This window comes from Sus scrofa, chromosome 7 (genome assembly GCF_000003025.6).
Source record: "Sus scrofa isolate TJ Tabasco breed Duroc chromosome 7, Sscrofa11.1, whole genome shotgun sequence".
In the NCBI taxonomy this organism is placed as follows: Eukaryota; Metazoa; Chordata; class Mammalia; order Artiodactyla; family Suidae; genus Sus; species Sus scrofa.
The window spans coordinates 34,906,428-34,923,167 of record NC_010449.5 but is presented as its reverse complement, the minus strand read 5'-3'; the positions used below and the strand labels follow the sequence as shown (position 1 = coordinate 34,923,167).

The 16,740-nt window shown below is 44.3% G+C and overlaps 1 protein-coding gene across 1 annotated transcript in view; it reads left to right on the top strand.

The window, feature by feature from the left end:
* The window catches only part of KIF6 (kinesin family member 6), a 355,709-nt gene that overhangs the window by 172,877 nt on the left and 166,092 nt on the right, over positions 1–16,740 (top strand). The window contains 3 exon segments of the mRNA XM_003128378.6: positions 2,878–2,983; positions 4,078–4,216; positions 8,786–9,001. Coding sequence (XP_003128426.4) covers positions 2,878–2,983; positions 4,078–4,216; positions 8,786–9,001 — 461 coding nt within the window.

Genomic DNA, 16,740 nt, shown 5'->3' with positions numbered 1-16,740 from the left:
AGCTCCGTCGCCTCAAGCACTGAGAAAAAAATTGCATGTCCAAAGCCTGATCTTCATTCTTCCTTTCACACCAGCCTTACCAAGCCTCAGAGGGGTAAAGCGGTCCAGTTCTTTCACTTAAGCAGGAGTTCTTCACCATGTCTTTGGATCACATCCCCGGTCCTCCTTGTATCCTGTACTGTTATTGTGCAGGACAAGAGCCTTAATGGAACATCCAAAGTCCAGTGAGACTGAGTGACCTGCGAGCAATCACTGGCCACTCGACAGGCTTGTTATCTTACAATGCTTTCTGATGAACTAGGAGTCCGCTTCGGCCCTCCTTCATGGAACATTTACTAGAATATTTACGATCAAACTGTACAGAATTTTTTTTCCTAAAGAAAAAGCAAGACAAATGAATTGATTAATCATTACTTCTAACCTAATACTGTCTGTTTAAAATTTTATGAACACCGAAAACCAAAACTGCTTTGACTCCAGAAAATGGGTATATCCTAGAACTAAAGATAATTCTCAAAATTCCAGAATTTTGGTTAAGTACTCAGGGAAAATACAAGGAGAGGGCATTATTTTTTTGAAACCTCATTAACTGACAGTTATAAATCCAGGCATCCTTGTGGGTTACAGAGCGATGCAGCAACTATGAGTATGTTGCCTCAATAACTTTTTTACTTGCACAGCCGCACCTGTGGCATATGGAAGTTGCCAGGCTAGGGCTCGAATCAGAGCTGCAGTTGCCGGCCTACACCACAGCCACAGTGACGCCACATCTGAGCCACATCTGCAACCTATGCCTCAGCTGGTGGATCCTTAACCCACTGAGCAAGGTCAGGTATCAAACCTGAAACCTCTTGTGTACTAGTCGGGTTCTTAACCTGCTGAACTGCAATGGGAACTCCATCTTGCCTCAATATCCATTATGAGAGGCTCAGTACACCCAAACTATATAATATTACATAGCCATTAAAATGAAATAGCTCTATTATGTAGGTACCGGCATGGAAGATTATTTGTGATAAATTGTTTACACAGAAAAATAATAGTACAGAACTCTGTTCAGTGTGTGCTCTCATTTTTGTATAAACAAACAAAATCTACAAATGCACATAAGAATATAGGTGTCTGCTTCGTTAAAATTATAACATATTTCCGCTGTTAACAGTGAATTCCCCAAAGTATTGAGAATGAATAAAGAAGATGAGAATGGTGTCAGGGGAGGAAGAGAGGAGTGTTTACTTTAGTCACAGGTGTGTTTGGAATCCTTTTCATAAACACCTGTTTTATAATATTTCATGTAAAAAAATTAAAACTTTTTGTATCAGAAACTAATCTTCTGTGGGTCTGATGCTTTGAAGTTCTATTCTACGAAGAAACATTATGTCAATCAGCAAATAATGCAAATAAGAATCCCTCACCTGAAGAAGCTCCTTTAAAATTGCAATATAAATTGTCTCACCCTTGTAAGCATCAACTGTTACGGGTCACAGATTGTAGGGAGAGAGAAAAATGAAATCCAGAGCTGCTGTAGAAGGAAATCATTACACCTTATGAGAGTGGGCTGAGAGTAATAATGGAAAGAAAACATGTACTGTTTATAATGATGCTGGGGAGTTCCATGGTGGCTCAGTAGGTTGAGGATCAGATGTTGTCACTGCTATGGCGAAGGTTTGATCCCTGGTTCTTCCGAATGCCACAGGCATGGCCAAAAAGTGATGCTGAGAGTGTGCAAATATTTCCATGACAGAATGAGAAAGACATGCTGCTGCAGTGTGCTGATACTTAGCATCATAGCTACTGACAGCCTTCCTTACCAAGAGTCCCATCTCAACATAGAGGGAATAAACTCCATTGATTCTCTATTGATGCTCTGGATACAGGGTGGGGGAGAGGGACCATAAGAATGAAAAAGAATCAAGAATTGCCTTGATAGGCTCCTAAACTCGTGGTGGACCTAAGGTGGCGTGCTGACTGTAGAATGCTGTGTGGACAGCGGAAGCAACACATGAGGCCACACACTGAACCAGGACTTCATAGAGGGCTGGGGCTTCCCTCCAAAGGGAGCCATTTGTTTCCTACTTTTCTCTGTTTTTTTTTTTTTTAATAAAAACATGAAAATCATTGTAAGCACAGGGGATAGTCAGTCAGGAGAAGTGATAAGGAGGTAATTAATCAGGCACCCCTGGCAGAAGCCCAAGGAGAGCCTGGGGGAGAGGTTGGCTGTGCAAAGGAGGAAGGATGTTATCCAAAACGCTTAAAGAAGGAAGACGGCCTGAGTGGTGAGACAGAGGCACTGCGGGGTGAAGGAAAAGGCATGCGGAGGAGCCCGCCTCGTAGCAACTTGGACTTTCTCAGTCTAGTGAGGAACTGCATTATTGATGGATAGGGAAAGAGTACTGGTAGGCTCGGGGGCTGTGGGTGGATTTGGAATAGCCACTGTGAAGAATAGATGTCAACCAGGAATGATTAAGAGTGTTGGGAACCTCAGGTCCCAGCTCAGGTTGAGTAGCATGAATTTGGAATGAAACAAATTTTTTAAAAAAGTTTTCATTATATTCTCTAGCAACGTTGCAGCTAGACGCTAGGGCATAGAAAGTCAGCTTGGCTGGAATGCATGTTTTGTAAAAATCACATGATACTTGCGTGGAAAGCTGCTTGTGAAGATCTGTTGGAAATCAATCAAATAATTGCATCGTTTCTAGATTTCACTTGTTGATGTTTCTTCTCCCTTAATGTTTGTCATCAAATTAGGTAACCATCTTTTCTATAAGAAAATGTGAACAATACCCTGTACTTCAAATGTTAACCAACCAAGTAATGCCATTAGAATTTCTAAAGTCTCAAGCTCACAGTTGATTCTCATACATTATGTATTTTTAGGCTGGAAAAACTAATAACATCCTTTTTGGAAGACCAGGATCCAGAGAGTAAATTGGAGGTTGGCACTGATATGCGTAAAATTCATCACTGTTTCCATTATTTAAAGGTAAATTTAAACATTTCCACTAGTAGAAGCCGTTGTCTGCTGTGTTCAAACTGCAGTAAAGCTTTCCTAGTCGACCTTGAAAGGTTTAGGACCCAGCTTCGCAGGCCCAGAGCAGATGATCTGGAACCTATGCTGAGAGGATCACTGAATTTCTTCAGAGGACAAGGAATAAGCTCAGACTATGGACTTCTAAACCTTTTGCCAGGAATCCCTACCTTCTGCACAGAGTAGTTCTCTGTTCTAAACCCACTGATTTCCAAGCTCCATCAAAAGAATTATGTCCTTCACTTTGTTTCCCAGCAGCTTTGGCATTAAGTTTTATTTTCATGATGACATGGAGGGAATATCATTAACTTCTACTTCTATTTGACTTGCAATTTGGCACACTTCATTAAGAGAGTAAACATTTGTTGGGAGGAGTTCCCATTGTGGTGCAGCGGAAATGAATCTGACTAGACGCAGGTTCATGAGGATGCAAGTTCGATCCCTGGCCTCGCTCAGTGGGTTAAGGATCGGGCATTGCCATGAGCTGTGGTGTAGTTTGCAGACGTGGCTCGGATCTGGCATGGCTATGGCTGTGGCCACGGCCAGCACCTGCAGCTCCGATTGGACCCCTAGCCTGGGAACCTCCGTATGCTGCAGGTTTGGCCCTAAAAAGAAAAAAAAAAATTGTTATGTCTGCTCTGGGCCCGGGGCAGGGATGGCAAAGTTGAACAAGTAAGTCAGAGAGAAAACAGATATGTACAGAATAATTATAACACACGACGAGTGTTTTTTAAAAAAATGTGACTCAGGGATATGGGCTTGTGAAGAAAGGGGAAGAAGTTCAAGAGGAGATAATGTTTGAGCAGAAATGTCCCATTTTAGGGAAAGAGAGCTAGGATAAGGGGGAGGGGAGTGAGGATGGAAAGAAGACCAGGAGGAAGAGGAGGAGGACATAGATGCAAGCAAAGGCAACTTCATTGCAGAGACCGAGTCAGAGGAGGACTCGCATACCTGATTTGTGCAAGGAATTGTCAAAGGCAAAAAGAATCAGAGCAACAAAGACACTTGGCGTAGAGCTGTGGATGCTAAGCTCTTGTTTCCTCCTATAGAACCTATTGAATGACCAGAAGATCCATGGGATGAGCAGAGCCTCCTCCGAAGTCAAAGGTCAAGACTGCCGAGAACCATTAAAAGAGGAAGAATATAAAAAGCTTCGAGATATTCTACAGCAGAGGGACAATGAGATCAGTATCCTTTCTGACGTGATTAGAAACATCTTCTGCTGGCCTGAACCAGGAGACACTTAGGTGTCTTCCCCCAGCCACACCGAGTTCCCCACCCAGCTTCCAGCTCCTGTTGCTTCTTTCCATTTAGAAGTAAAATATCCCTTCAGCAAACACATGGTAGCAACAAATAAAAAACAGAGTAGCTAGAGGAGTTCCCACTGTGGCTCAGCAGGTCAAGAACCTGACATAGCGTCCGTGAGGTTGTGGTTCAGTCCCTGGCCTCACTCAATGGGTTAAGGATCCGGTGTTGCCATGAGCTGTGGTGTGGGTCGCAGACGCGGCTTGGATCCTGCATTGCTGTGGTGTAGGTCACAGATGCTGCTCAAATCTGGTATTGCTATGGCAGCTGCAGCTCTGATTCAACCTGGGTACTCCCGTATACCATGGGTGTGGCCATAAAAAGAAAAAAAAAAGAAAGGAAAAAATAGCTAGAAAAGAAAAAAAGAATTACCTTATTTTTAGCCGGATATAGTTACTATCACTGGGGGTAGGGGGGTGCATATTTCAGTTTATTTAAAAGTACGAGCTTTTTTCACTATCTCTTAATATTACATTTTTAAAAAATATATTTTGTAGCTACTCTACAGTAGTAGAGTAGTTCTGTTTTAGTCCCCAGCCATAAGTTAGCTGGTTATCTTTAGCTAGCTGACCAGACACTGGGCTGACCACAGCCTCACCATGGCCCAGAATTTGTGGCTGGTGTGTGGGTGAAACTCAAATGATGGCTGAGAAATGACAAATGGTATTTAGCTTATGAAGAGCAGAGATTGATTTAAATGTAACTTTTTATTTAAAAGCCAGATCTGCTGCTTTGAGTTCCACTTGCAAATGTTCCCAAATTTGGAAGTGAGTGTGGATGAGGGTTGAGGATAGACTCCTCAGGGTTCTAGGAGGCAGTGTCCGCTGGGTGCTGAAACCACCGGAGCCGCCTCTCTTACAGATGCGGTGGTTACTTCTAAGGAGCCCATGGGTGTCCCCGATATTTCTTCAGTATTGTTTCTTATTTTATCTCTCAAGCTTCTTGCAAAAGATTTGGCATTTGCATTACATTTTCAGGCTTTAAACATGCACAAGGGATTATTCTGGTCAGTTCTTTATGAACAAATATTTTTGTTCATTTCTTAAGAATCTCTAAAAGGCATTTTAGCTTCAGCTATTGTGCAAAACACATTAAAAATAGCCTACATGAAGGCAATCCAGTAATGAAGAGGTAAAACCAAACCAAATACGAGGTAGGCACTCTGCCTGATTAACTTCAGTCTCTCATTTGAGTTGAGTATTAGCAGACCCTGAATGTCTGATTCGAGTGGGCTTGAGCTGCTTTATTATCCGTCCAGTAACAGTAGATCCGACTGCGAATTACACCCACACAAGCCCTTGTCTCTGAGCACTGCCCCCAGCGCTGTCACCCCTGCATTCTTTCTCCTCTCTCCTATGCTGTCCATCTCCAGAGATGGTCCCAGCCTCGCCCTCAGTCCTGGCCCGAGCCCCAGGCTGAGCTCTGCTTCTTTTCCTGGCCTGGATCCTAGTTTAGGATCTTCTCCCCCAAATACTCCTACCAGCTCCTTAATCCCCTTCTGGGCTTATGCGTGTCTGTGCATACAGGAAGGGTGAAAGGAGATATGACAGAGAGGGAACAGTCCAGGCCCGTTCATATGTGTTTATTTTAAAAGGGAGTGGGAGTCATACATCATCCTCCCCCGGGAAATCCAGGTACGCCGTCCACGCGCGGCCACGCCAGATTCTTTACTGACTGTGAATGACTCCGGCAGGGCCCCCTCCTGAGTCTCACGTTTGCAGTGGGGGTGTGTAGGAGGCAAGTTGAAAAGAGCACTGAACTTAGAGTTCAAACCCAGGCTCATGTCCTGGCCCTTCAGCCATTATCTCTGCAGCCGCTCAGTGAAGTTGGTTCTTGCCAGTGCCGAGCAAAGCAGGTCAGATGCCAAATGGCAAGTGCTGCAAGCGCTGTAGAGGGTTGCATAGTGGAAGACAGGACTCCATAGACAGTGAGTAGCCTTAGAAGAAGGAGAAAGGGCATCTCAGGTGTACGCATCACAAGCTGATGCTCACCAAAGGCTCACAACCAAGAAAGGCTCCTAAAATTTTAGAGCGTCGCATAGCCAGAACAGAGACTATGTTCGTGTCTTTTTTGGTAGAACCAAGACAGTGACAGGGGGAATGAGCAAGATAAGGCATAGACTAGGAGAGAAAGCGATGATGCTTGAGCTTGACCCAAGATAGTACTGCAAACAAAATGACAGCAAGCGGCACTGCATGTCCTTCTGAGAAAGGAAGAGAAAAGGGTGTCATTTCAGTGACAGTATCAGTTTGAATAAAGTTCAGACACCCCTTCACCCTACACCTTACACATAACAGGTCATTGAGTCATTTAGTCAAGAGTCATGTAGCACTTGACATGCGAGGCAGCCCACGTGAAATGGGGTGGGAAGGGGAGTGGAGACAAAGGACAGCTGAGAAAAAAGAAAGCAGCAGAGAAGATAGCTCTGCATTGTGGGCTTTATGCAGTGGGAGTCAGAGCCCGGTGTTCCTCTGGTTACAGTCCTCCAGGGCCTTCCCGTTACGCTTAGAGTAACATTCAAGATCCTTCCTCCAGTTTACGAGGGCCCCACGTGATCACGGTCCCTGACCTCATGTCTCCCACCTCTGTCTCCCACCTGTCTGTCATCCTGCTAACATGCGGCTTCTCAACCCCAGCCCTGGGACACGGGGGCCATCCTGCGCAGAGTAGGATGTTTAGCAGTGTCTCTGGTCTTGGCCTACTGGATGCCAGAAAAGGCAGCTGTCTGCCACTCCAGTATGAAAACCCAAAACATCTCCCGACCCAGCCATGTGCCCCTGTGTGGTGAAATCACCCCTGTCTGGGAGCCACTGCCCAAGACCATCTTTCCTTAGGGCTTCCTCACCCACCACGTCCTCTGCTCAGATACCCTCCCTGTGCCTGCTTCTTCTTGTTGTCCAGATGTCAGCTTAAATCTCACTTTTTAAAAAGCCTTTCCCGTGTGTGTGTGTGTGTGTGTGTGTGTGGTCCATCTTTCTCCAGTGGGACATCTGCTTCATGAGAGTAAGAAACCCACCTGTCTTTTCATCTTCCTGTCTCTGTGCCTGGAATACCACACTGCCTGGCACATGGTACAAGCTCCAGTCAGTATCGCTGCCTGAGTGGAGGGAAGGACGTTGCCATGGCAGCTGGAGACAGTCAAAGTGTAAGACCGGCTTGATAGCCATCTCCACACGAAGTGGAGTGGAGGCGCGGGGCAGAGCCAAAGCCCAGAGGCCACCTATGTTGTGAATGCCTATGGGAAATACAAGCTTTTTTGAGGCAAACGATGAAGGCTTGTGAGAGAAAAACTAATTGTGCTTCCAGACATCACCAAAAAGTTGGGGTCAAAGCTGAGGAGGGCACCTGTTCTCCGTGTTCCCTCTCCTCCTTTCTGAGTGGCGGACTTCTCTCCCATGTCATCTGCCTGTTTCCTGTTTCCTCAGGCTCCCGTCTTAATGAAGCCATCTCGGGGGCTTTGGGGGGAGGGAGATGAAGGCCTTGAATTCATCTGACTGCACATGCATGTAGACGTGTAGAGTTCTTAGACTCTCAAGAGGGAGTATAGTCTTCTCTTCATGATGGCAGAACCCCTTAGAGTTCTCGGCATCTTGACTCCAAAAGGACAGTAGAAGAGCAGGTAGAATGGAGTGATTTTATCACCATCATCAGTGCTCCTGATGGATCTTAATGGCTCACAAAATTTGTGTGTGTTTTTACCACACCCATAGCATGTGGAGGTTCCTGGGCCAGAGATCAAACCTATGCCAACTGCAATGACCCAAGCCACAGCAGTGACAACACTGGATCCTAACCACTAGGCCACCAGGGAACTCCAAAAGTTGCATTTTAAAAATGATCTATCATTACTAATGATCCACCTCTTTTCAGTGAAATTAGAAGGACCAAAGATGGGAGACTTTTTTTAGAAAGTGACTTGAAGCCCCATTTGAAGGTACACTAGATAAGCATGTGTTGGATGGCGGGGGGGCGGCTGCTCCAGCCACCAGCATGGACTTGGCTGCTCTGGCAGCTGGGCAGGGTCTGGCCTTCTCCCTCCCTGACCTCCTGCTGCCTCCGGGGTGGCTTCCTGCACTGAAGTCTTATTTAGTCCCAGACGGAGATGTAGCTCCATCATCTGCCACCATTCAGTGTTCAGTTTCCTTTCTATAAACCCTTTATAAACCATAAAAGTGAAGCCTGAATTGGCTGACCCCAGGAGATTTGAAAGACCTTGGATTTGCTAATTTTCCATATGATGGCAATGGCACCCCGCTGAAAGACCAGTAGCCTCCTGTACTGTCCGTAAGGGCACCTGTGACCTCAGGAGGGTGAAGTCTTCCTTCAGTCATCGTGTGCTGCACAGGTAGCAAATATTATCGGGACTGTTAATCCACTTGAAAATGAGTGTGTTGACCATTATAATCTAGCATGATTGTAATTGTAATCTAGCATCCTTAAGTCAAGTTTTAGATATTTTGGTAAATATGTTAAAGAAGGAAAAGAAGAAAGCTCAGGATGCTCTGCGCTTCTCCAGCATGGACAGGGGTGAACTGAGGCGATCCTGGGGCTCACCCTTCCCGCCTGGGAACCCGGACGGTCCGAGAACCTTGCCCTCAGCCCCCACTCAGGCCACCCAGGACTCCTGCCCTTCTCAGTACAGATCCGGCTGGCTCCACCGAAAAACAGGTCAGTTCTATATTTCTACACATAAACTAGATAACTTTAAATAGGAAACACTGACTATCAAATGTTAGATGGATGGGTATCCATCGGAAAAGTGAACAAACACGAACATGATTACGACTTTATCATATTCACCATCGTGAAGCTTATCATTTATAATATTACTGACGTTTCTTAAGGTTTTGAAGTTTTAGTAGAAGCAGCTGCAGCAGGAATAACAACAAACCCCAATAAAGCGTATCCGTCCTTCAAAGAATTAATTCTCCATAATGGAATTCAGTGTAGCATCCTTTATTTATTTTTTAAAATTTTATTGGAGTAGAGTTGACTTACAATGTTGCATTAGTTCAGTGTTAACATCCTTTAGTTTTAAGTGTGCAAGGACGAAGCCTGTAAAAATTTATTGCTTAGAATTAATTTGATACCTATCAAGTCTCTTAAATGCCAGTTTCTAAAATTGATGACTGAACTGAAAGCACAAAGCATGGATTGTCACAGAGTTCAGAGGCTGCAGTAGATGTGTCCAGGGCAACAGTTAACTACAGAGAAAGGAACGAAAGCCTTCCTCTGATACAGGAGGGCAAGAATGAGGACAGATGTTGCATTAATAATGTGATGAGACTGTGTTTATTTCTAAATCTAAATGAGCTACCTGCAGCAAAATAATCTTAAAATACATCGCAGTCTGCCTTAAAGGACAATAAAAAAGCAGTTTTGTCAGATAATAGGATGTGGCAGGGCTGGGCTAACCCGGAGGACTTCCCCTTGTGTGGCTCTTAATTGGTGTGTCAGCACTCCCTCTTCCACAGCTACATGACCATGCGAGAAGCCTGGCATGGTTTGTGTACGTTTCCCTTTCTATTCAACAAGCAGACCGTGACGTATAGTTTTGTGACCGATGGATTTCTCATGAAGACAGTGGAATCAGAGGTATGGAATGTACTCCAACAAAGGGATGAAGAACTGCCCTTTGGGCCATACAGGTTGATATCTTCTGTGTCAGCATTCATTGGGATGGGCAAGCTGACATGGATGGTTTTCTAAAGGATTTAGCTTGGGAATAATTAAAGAGTATGGTGCTCATTAAGAAGGACACCTTGGAGTTCCCGTCATGGCCCAGTGGTTAACAAATCTGACTAGGAACCATGAGGTTGCGGGTTCGATCCCTACCCTTGCTCAGTGGGTTAACGATCTGGCGTTGCCGTGAGCTGTGGTGTGGGTTGCAGACACGGCTTGGATCCTGCATTGCTGTGGCTCTGGCGTAGGCTGGCAGCTACAGCTCCAGTCAGACCCCTAGCCTGGGAACCTCCATATGCCGCGGGAGCGGCCCAAGAAATGGCAAAAAAAAAGACAAAAAAAAAGAAGGACACCTTTTAGTTAATAAAGACAAGATTGACGCCTGGAGGTGTATTTCGTGATGTTGTATCCCCTCATTTCTTAATTCCAAACCTCCTTGCTGAGAATATTTCTTTAGTAGCACAGTGGGATACGTTCAAAACCCCAGAACACAGCAATGCCATTTTTGCCATTGATCATGGCGCCATAGGTGGGGAAAAGCAATCATTCCTGTGATTGTTTTTCATTCCTGTTCTCTCTTCTGGGTAACAGCTGGTTGGAAAAGAAAGAGGCCCTCTGGATTGGTGAATTCATTAGCTCAACCATCATTTTTTAGTTCCTTTATTCATTCAGCGTATACGTATTTGGTACACACTTTGTTCTAGACACTGTGCCAATTATTATCATATGACTAACGCTTCCATAGTCCTTATATGTACCAGGTACTATTCAGAGTCTGCTACTTGGAATGAACTCATCTAATCCTTGTTCTATAAGTTCTTGTTTTCTCCAGTATTACAGATGAGGACATGCATAGACAGACACAGTCCCTGACCTCAGAGAACTGACATGCTGGCAGGGAAGAGAGCCTTGAACATCTAATTACAAAAGCAATGAGGCCCTCCTGTACAGCATAGGGAACTATACCAAATCTCTTGGGATAGACCATGGTGGAAGATAGTGTGAGGCTGGGTCACTATGCTATACAGCGGAAATTGACGCAACACTATAAATCAACCATACTCCAATAAAAATTAAAATTTTTTAAAAAGTATACCTCTGTATGACTGAGGGACCACATACCAGGGAGACTCTAGCTCAAGTTAAGTTCAAAAAGATCCCAAAGGGACATGTGGGTGGCAGTGTGGAATGTCACAAGTGGAGGGAATCACTTGCCCAGCCTTCAAGGCCCTTGAGGTGGAAAGGAGCTTGTTATGAAGTGAAAAGGCCGGGCATGGTGGGATCTGGGGAGTCAGGGGCTGGGAAGGCAGGTCGAGTGACATGTGTAGAACCACTTGGCAGAGGACACAAAGGTTAGACAACCCTTTAGGAGGCCAACGTGGTCCAGTACCCAGGTCAAAGGATGGGGATGATGAGAAAGAGGTGGAGTATCAGAAACACTCTAGGAGGCAGTGCAAGCAGGGCTTGGGGACTAATTGGATACAGGGGAAGGGTGAGGACTGGTCCCAGGTGTCTGGGTGTCTGGTGGGGCTCTTCATGGAAGCAAGGAGCAATGCCTTCCCTGCCCAACAACAGCTGGCATCGTTGGCTGTAGAGAACACAGCGCTGGTGTCTCTTCTGAAATGACAGGTCACAATCAGTTCCCTATTAGAACCCCATGCTCACAATGGAAGGAATTCTCTTGACTGCCCTTTTCCAAAGACACACACCTTTGTGCCTGTGCAGAAATGGGCTCAGATATCACCATCCAGGTCCTTGCTATAAGCCAGATCTTTCCTATTTCTGTTTTTTCTTGCCTACACCATCTCCCTTCTCATAATTCTCCTTCTCCACAACATCTCATGCATAACCTCTCTCCTTACTCAGAATTATAGTCAACCTTTTCAGTAAGTTTTTGCCCCTTGATACTGCTATCAAGACAGACTCTAGTTTTGTTTGGAGGCTGAATTAAGTTCACTTGAATAGAAAATCACTGAAAAAATAATGGAAATTGTTTGCAAAGTCCAAGTACAAATGAGGTAAAAGGGTTTTGGAGAAAAGCCTTAGAGTTGAAAGTGTTTTTGAGTTGTTTTAACTGTCATTGGATATAGTTCTAGCAATGACTTTAAATAGGAATAGGCTCACAAATGGGTTGATAATGATCTAAGTATTTGGAGGAGGGGTTGATGGGGGATTGATTTTAGTTTTTGGCACAACTACAGATAGGATGAAAATGGCTGTGAATGAATCAGTGCTGCCAAACAACAGGTAATGGGTTAGTTTATTGCAATGTTTAAGCTCCTAGGAGCTGATTAAGCTTTTCTTCATGCACTATTTTGTATACAAGAGGCTTATTTATGTAAGCCAACCAAATATAAGAAATTAATAAGCGTGTTGTTTGGAACGTATTACTGCCTTCTGCAAGTGTCGTGAGATTCTATTAACCATTCCTGTTTAATGCAGAAAGCAAGTAAATTTGACCACTTCCCACTTTGAGACTGAGGTACAACTGCCTCCTCTCAATAACCTTCCCCCTTCTTCCCTTCACCCCCACTTTGTGCTGAAAATGACACCCACCATGGTTTACCAAAGAGTCCCCCATAGTCATTGCACGAGCAGCCCACCAGGACAGAGGGAGGTTAGGGGCTCCGGGCTCTTTTATTATTATTTTAGAGGTTAAATGCTTCTTTCAATTTCACAGAAATAATAAGTGCTTGGTCAGCTCTACAATTTGCAAAGAATCATTCATATTGTCCTCTTTAAAACAGCAGGAGTTTTATAGTTCGGGGTTTTTTTTTTTTTTTTTTTTTTTTTTTTTTTTTTTTTTTTGTTGTTCTTGTTATTTCGTTGTGGGTTTTTTTCTGTTTTAGTTCTCTGACTGCACATTCCAAATAGTCACCTGGAAGCAGTCAGTATTCCAGAAGCCCCTCATACCTCACCACATCCTTTAACTGAGATGCTAAGGGAACCCACTCACCACAGGTGATGTCATTGGCATTTTAAAGGTGACCTGAAAGCCAAAGCCACAGCCTGAAGGGTCCAGACTCTGGACTCTTACTCACTCAGTGTGAATTTGTTGATTCCTCCATATATGCATGGAAGGGCCCAGGGTACATTCTGGGAGAGGCTGATAACAAGTGTTATACGCAGGAGCTACAGGAAATGCCATAGGAGCTCAAAAGAGAAGGAAGGGTTTTAATAAGTAGATCAGAAAAAAACATTGTAGAGCAAGTAACATGGACATTAGGTTTCAAAGGATTGATAGAGTTTGGCCATTGGAAGATGGAAGGAGAGCATTGTATGACATTCCAGATTTTAAGATTAATATGACCAAAGGCTTGAGAACAGGAAAGCAAGGGGAAAATATGTAGAGTTGGCAGGGGTATTTGTTTAGCTGGGGCCTGGAGAAGTGTTTAAAAAATTTTTTTTGACTGGGTATGCTTGAAAGATCTTATTTGCTTTACTCAACAATTCATTAATCGAGCAGCATCCAGTCCAGCAGATAGCAAGGAGCTCTGAGGAGCTGTGCAAAATGAAGGACTCTTGCAGGCAGACAGGAGCAGGAACAAGGACATTATCTTGGCAAAAAAGCAGGTTGGTTGTGGCACTGTCACTTTCCTCTGGGGCATAGCAGGCATCTCTCAAGCAGATTGCCTCGCCAGTGCTGATCAGGAGATTCTTGATTGACTGTTTTAAGATTCCATTTCTGAGAGCCAAAACTGTAATTAAGTTAAGTCCCCATTTGGCAATGTGGGATTTAGCGTAAGTGACTCCATTTGGGGCCTGTCGTCTTGTTTTTAACAAAGATGTTTGGGAAGTCAGAATAAATCAGGGTAGGGAAATGATTGGGAAATTGTTGGGATGATTGCTTCAGGGAGAAGGGGTAGATGGGAACTTCCCCTTTGAATTTTATGTGCTTTCATATCATTTTAATTTTCTTACATTTCTTTATTGAATAAGTAGAGCCATATTATGAAAACACGTAAATGCCTCGCCAGGGAATTTTCTGCTTTAGTTGCAAGGGAACCACTAAAGCAGAGGGGACACAGTGATGGTTGCACTCTGGGTAGTATTTATGGAAGAAATCTTTAGGGTATATTGGAGATGAGCCACCTGGAAACTTGAGTAAATGGTTTGGGAAATAGCATAATAGTCTGGTGTAGGAGTGATGGAAAAACCGAGAAGAGGCAAGGAACTTGAAGAGATTTGGTGTAGAGAGCCTATGACAGTCCTTCATGGCATAAAGGACAACTCTGTCTCTTCTCCCCTTTCCAAGCTTCCTAAGTTCTCCTGGTGCTGAGGATGCAGCTGCAGGCACAAGGGGAGGATGGGGAACTAGTTCTTCCCTGGGATGCTGCTTCAAGCCTTGAGGCAGTTCCTTGAGCTTCCTTTACTCTGGCTCAAAGGACTGCTCTCTAGACTAAAAACTACTTCTGCAAAGGCTTAATACACCCAGTCCTCTACAAAGTTGAAGAGAAATGCTCCCAAGAGAATTTGGTGGAGGCAAAACTCACCCACAAAAGAATTCTCTCTATTCCAGCGAAAAAGAATAGCAATTAGACTTTTAAGGTCCTTTCCAGCCTGCTTGTTGTAGACCTCAGGCACAAATACCCACCTCTTGCTTTTCAAATCTCTCATGATCCATATGCTTTGGAGCTGACCACAGTCTTATCTTTGCATTTCTGCATAAATACAATCAAAGAAGTAGTTGGTAAATGGATCATTGCCTTCTCTGTGGCTCTGTGGTCAATCTCACTTCTGCAGAAAGCAGTACTGGCCAGTTAGTCAAGGTTTATTCCAAGTACTATCTCTAAGGAATGCATTTTGCATCCTTCCTATTTGAAGGATATGTGGATTATATGAATAAATGACAGGAGAAAGAGCAAGCGAGAACAGACCACTTACTTTAGCTCCAAAATCAAGGCTGACATCCATTTCCAAATGTCTGTTTTATCTTAAACTCTTTGCAATCCCAATGAGGTCTTCAAACTTAACAAGTGAACAAACAAAAGTCTATGTGTTTTCTAAAGGAAGGTAAGATGGCCCTGGATGGAACAGAGCTTCTGACATTCAGTTGGATTCAGCAGACACTCATGAGCACCCATGTGACTTATCTATCTGTCTATCTTAGAAGTCACCATCTATGAGCACATCAGGCATTCTTAATCCAATGGAGAAGATAAATTGGTGGATAGAGATGCCTTTCAGTGTGGCAAATACTTAAGAAAAGGGCCTGGATCATTGGACCTTCCTCCAGTCAGCCAACAACTCCAGATTCTGAGGGAGACAGCGTGGTCAGGAAGGGGAACACAGATTCTGAATACAAGGAGGAGTCAAATAACTAGAGATATCCAAGAGTCAGAGAGCAGTTCAGTAAAATGGATGTCTATTTCCTATGTACATGAAAATTGCTAGGTTGGCTATATGAAGGAAGACTGTGACCCTGCTACCCGAGTGCTCAGTGAAATGGTTAGAAGAGAGGTCTGCCAATGACAGTGAGGAGGAGAAGGTGGAGAAAATAGAGCCAGACAGAATGAATCTGAAAGGGGAAAAGGTTTGCTTTTCATGTTGTGTGTGTGTGTCTTTATCAGTATGAATGAGTATTGTTCTAGAATCATCAAGTTAAGACAGGTAGAATGCAGACCAACACCCCCCTTGCCCCATCTGGTTGTAGGATGAATCATACTCTGGGATAATGCCATTTTCCTCACCTTGCCCTGAAATTTGGGGTGGAAAGCTGTGTTGCTACTCAGTTATGTCCATAAGTAGGTTGGGTATTGCCTGCGGAGGCAAATGAATTCTTCAAGTAGGAGGAAGTTCCTCCAACCTCCTTTCAACAATTTCTGGGAGAAGGCACTGCACTCGGGTCTAGCACAGTGTCCTAACCAGACACTTGTGGGAGACAAGCTGCCCAAAGTGATGTGCTCATATGCAACAGAAAAGTCATCGTCCTGGTCCTGGACACGGGAGCCCCATCTACGAAGATGTCAGAACACAGCTAATTTTCATTTTATGAAACATTGCACTCAAATGATTGTTTCGAGCTCAGGTTTCATTTTCCTATGGAAGGGTAAGTGTGACTCCCTGGGAAGCAAAGTCTGAGCCAGGCATTTATTGGGAAGAGCCCTTGGGACCACCCTGCTTGTGAAAGTTTGAGGAAGGACGTGCAGAGTTGGTGGAGGGAGACGTTGAGCTGTGACGCGATCCCAGTGAAGGCCTGTGCTGCCCTGGTGAGGGCCCTGTTGCTGAGCGGGACTTTCAGAGCTGTCCCAGGCTGAGACAAGGGAGCAGGGCTTTCTGTCCCTATGGTGGCCAGTCATTGCATGGCGACCTGCCCCAGGAAGGAAGCATGGCTGTAAACGAGGCAGGTTTTTGTGTTTTGTTTTGTTTTTCAGCTGAGAAAATCCCCAAATAGCATTGACAGCTGGGGGCTTTCTGCTAAGGTGCTCCCAGAAGCTGGAGAAATAAGTCCTTCATTATCAAAGGGGTATCCCAATAGGATGGCACAGTATCCACCATAAGTAGCCAGTTTTCCAGGAGATCCAAAATTCCAATTATAGTCCTTAATTTAGCAGAGTTATGTAACTTTGTAGTCCATAATGTAATTCGATAGCAATATGATCCACAAAGCTGAAAAACAAAGGAATTATATAATCTAATTAGTGTTTTTATCATTCTTTTCCCAAAAAAAAAAAAAAAACATACTCTGCTTGAGTCGCCAAGAACACAGCCCTGTCAATCTGCCA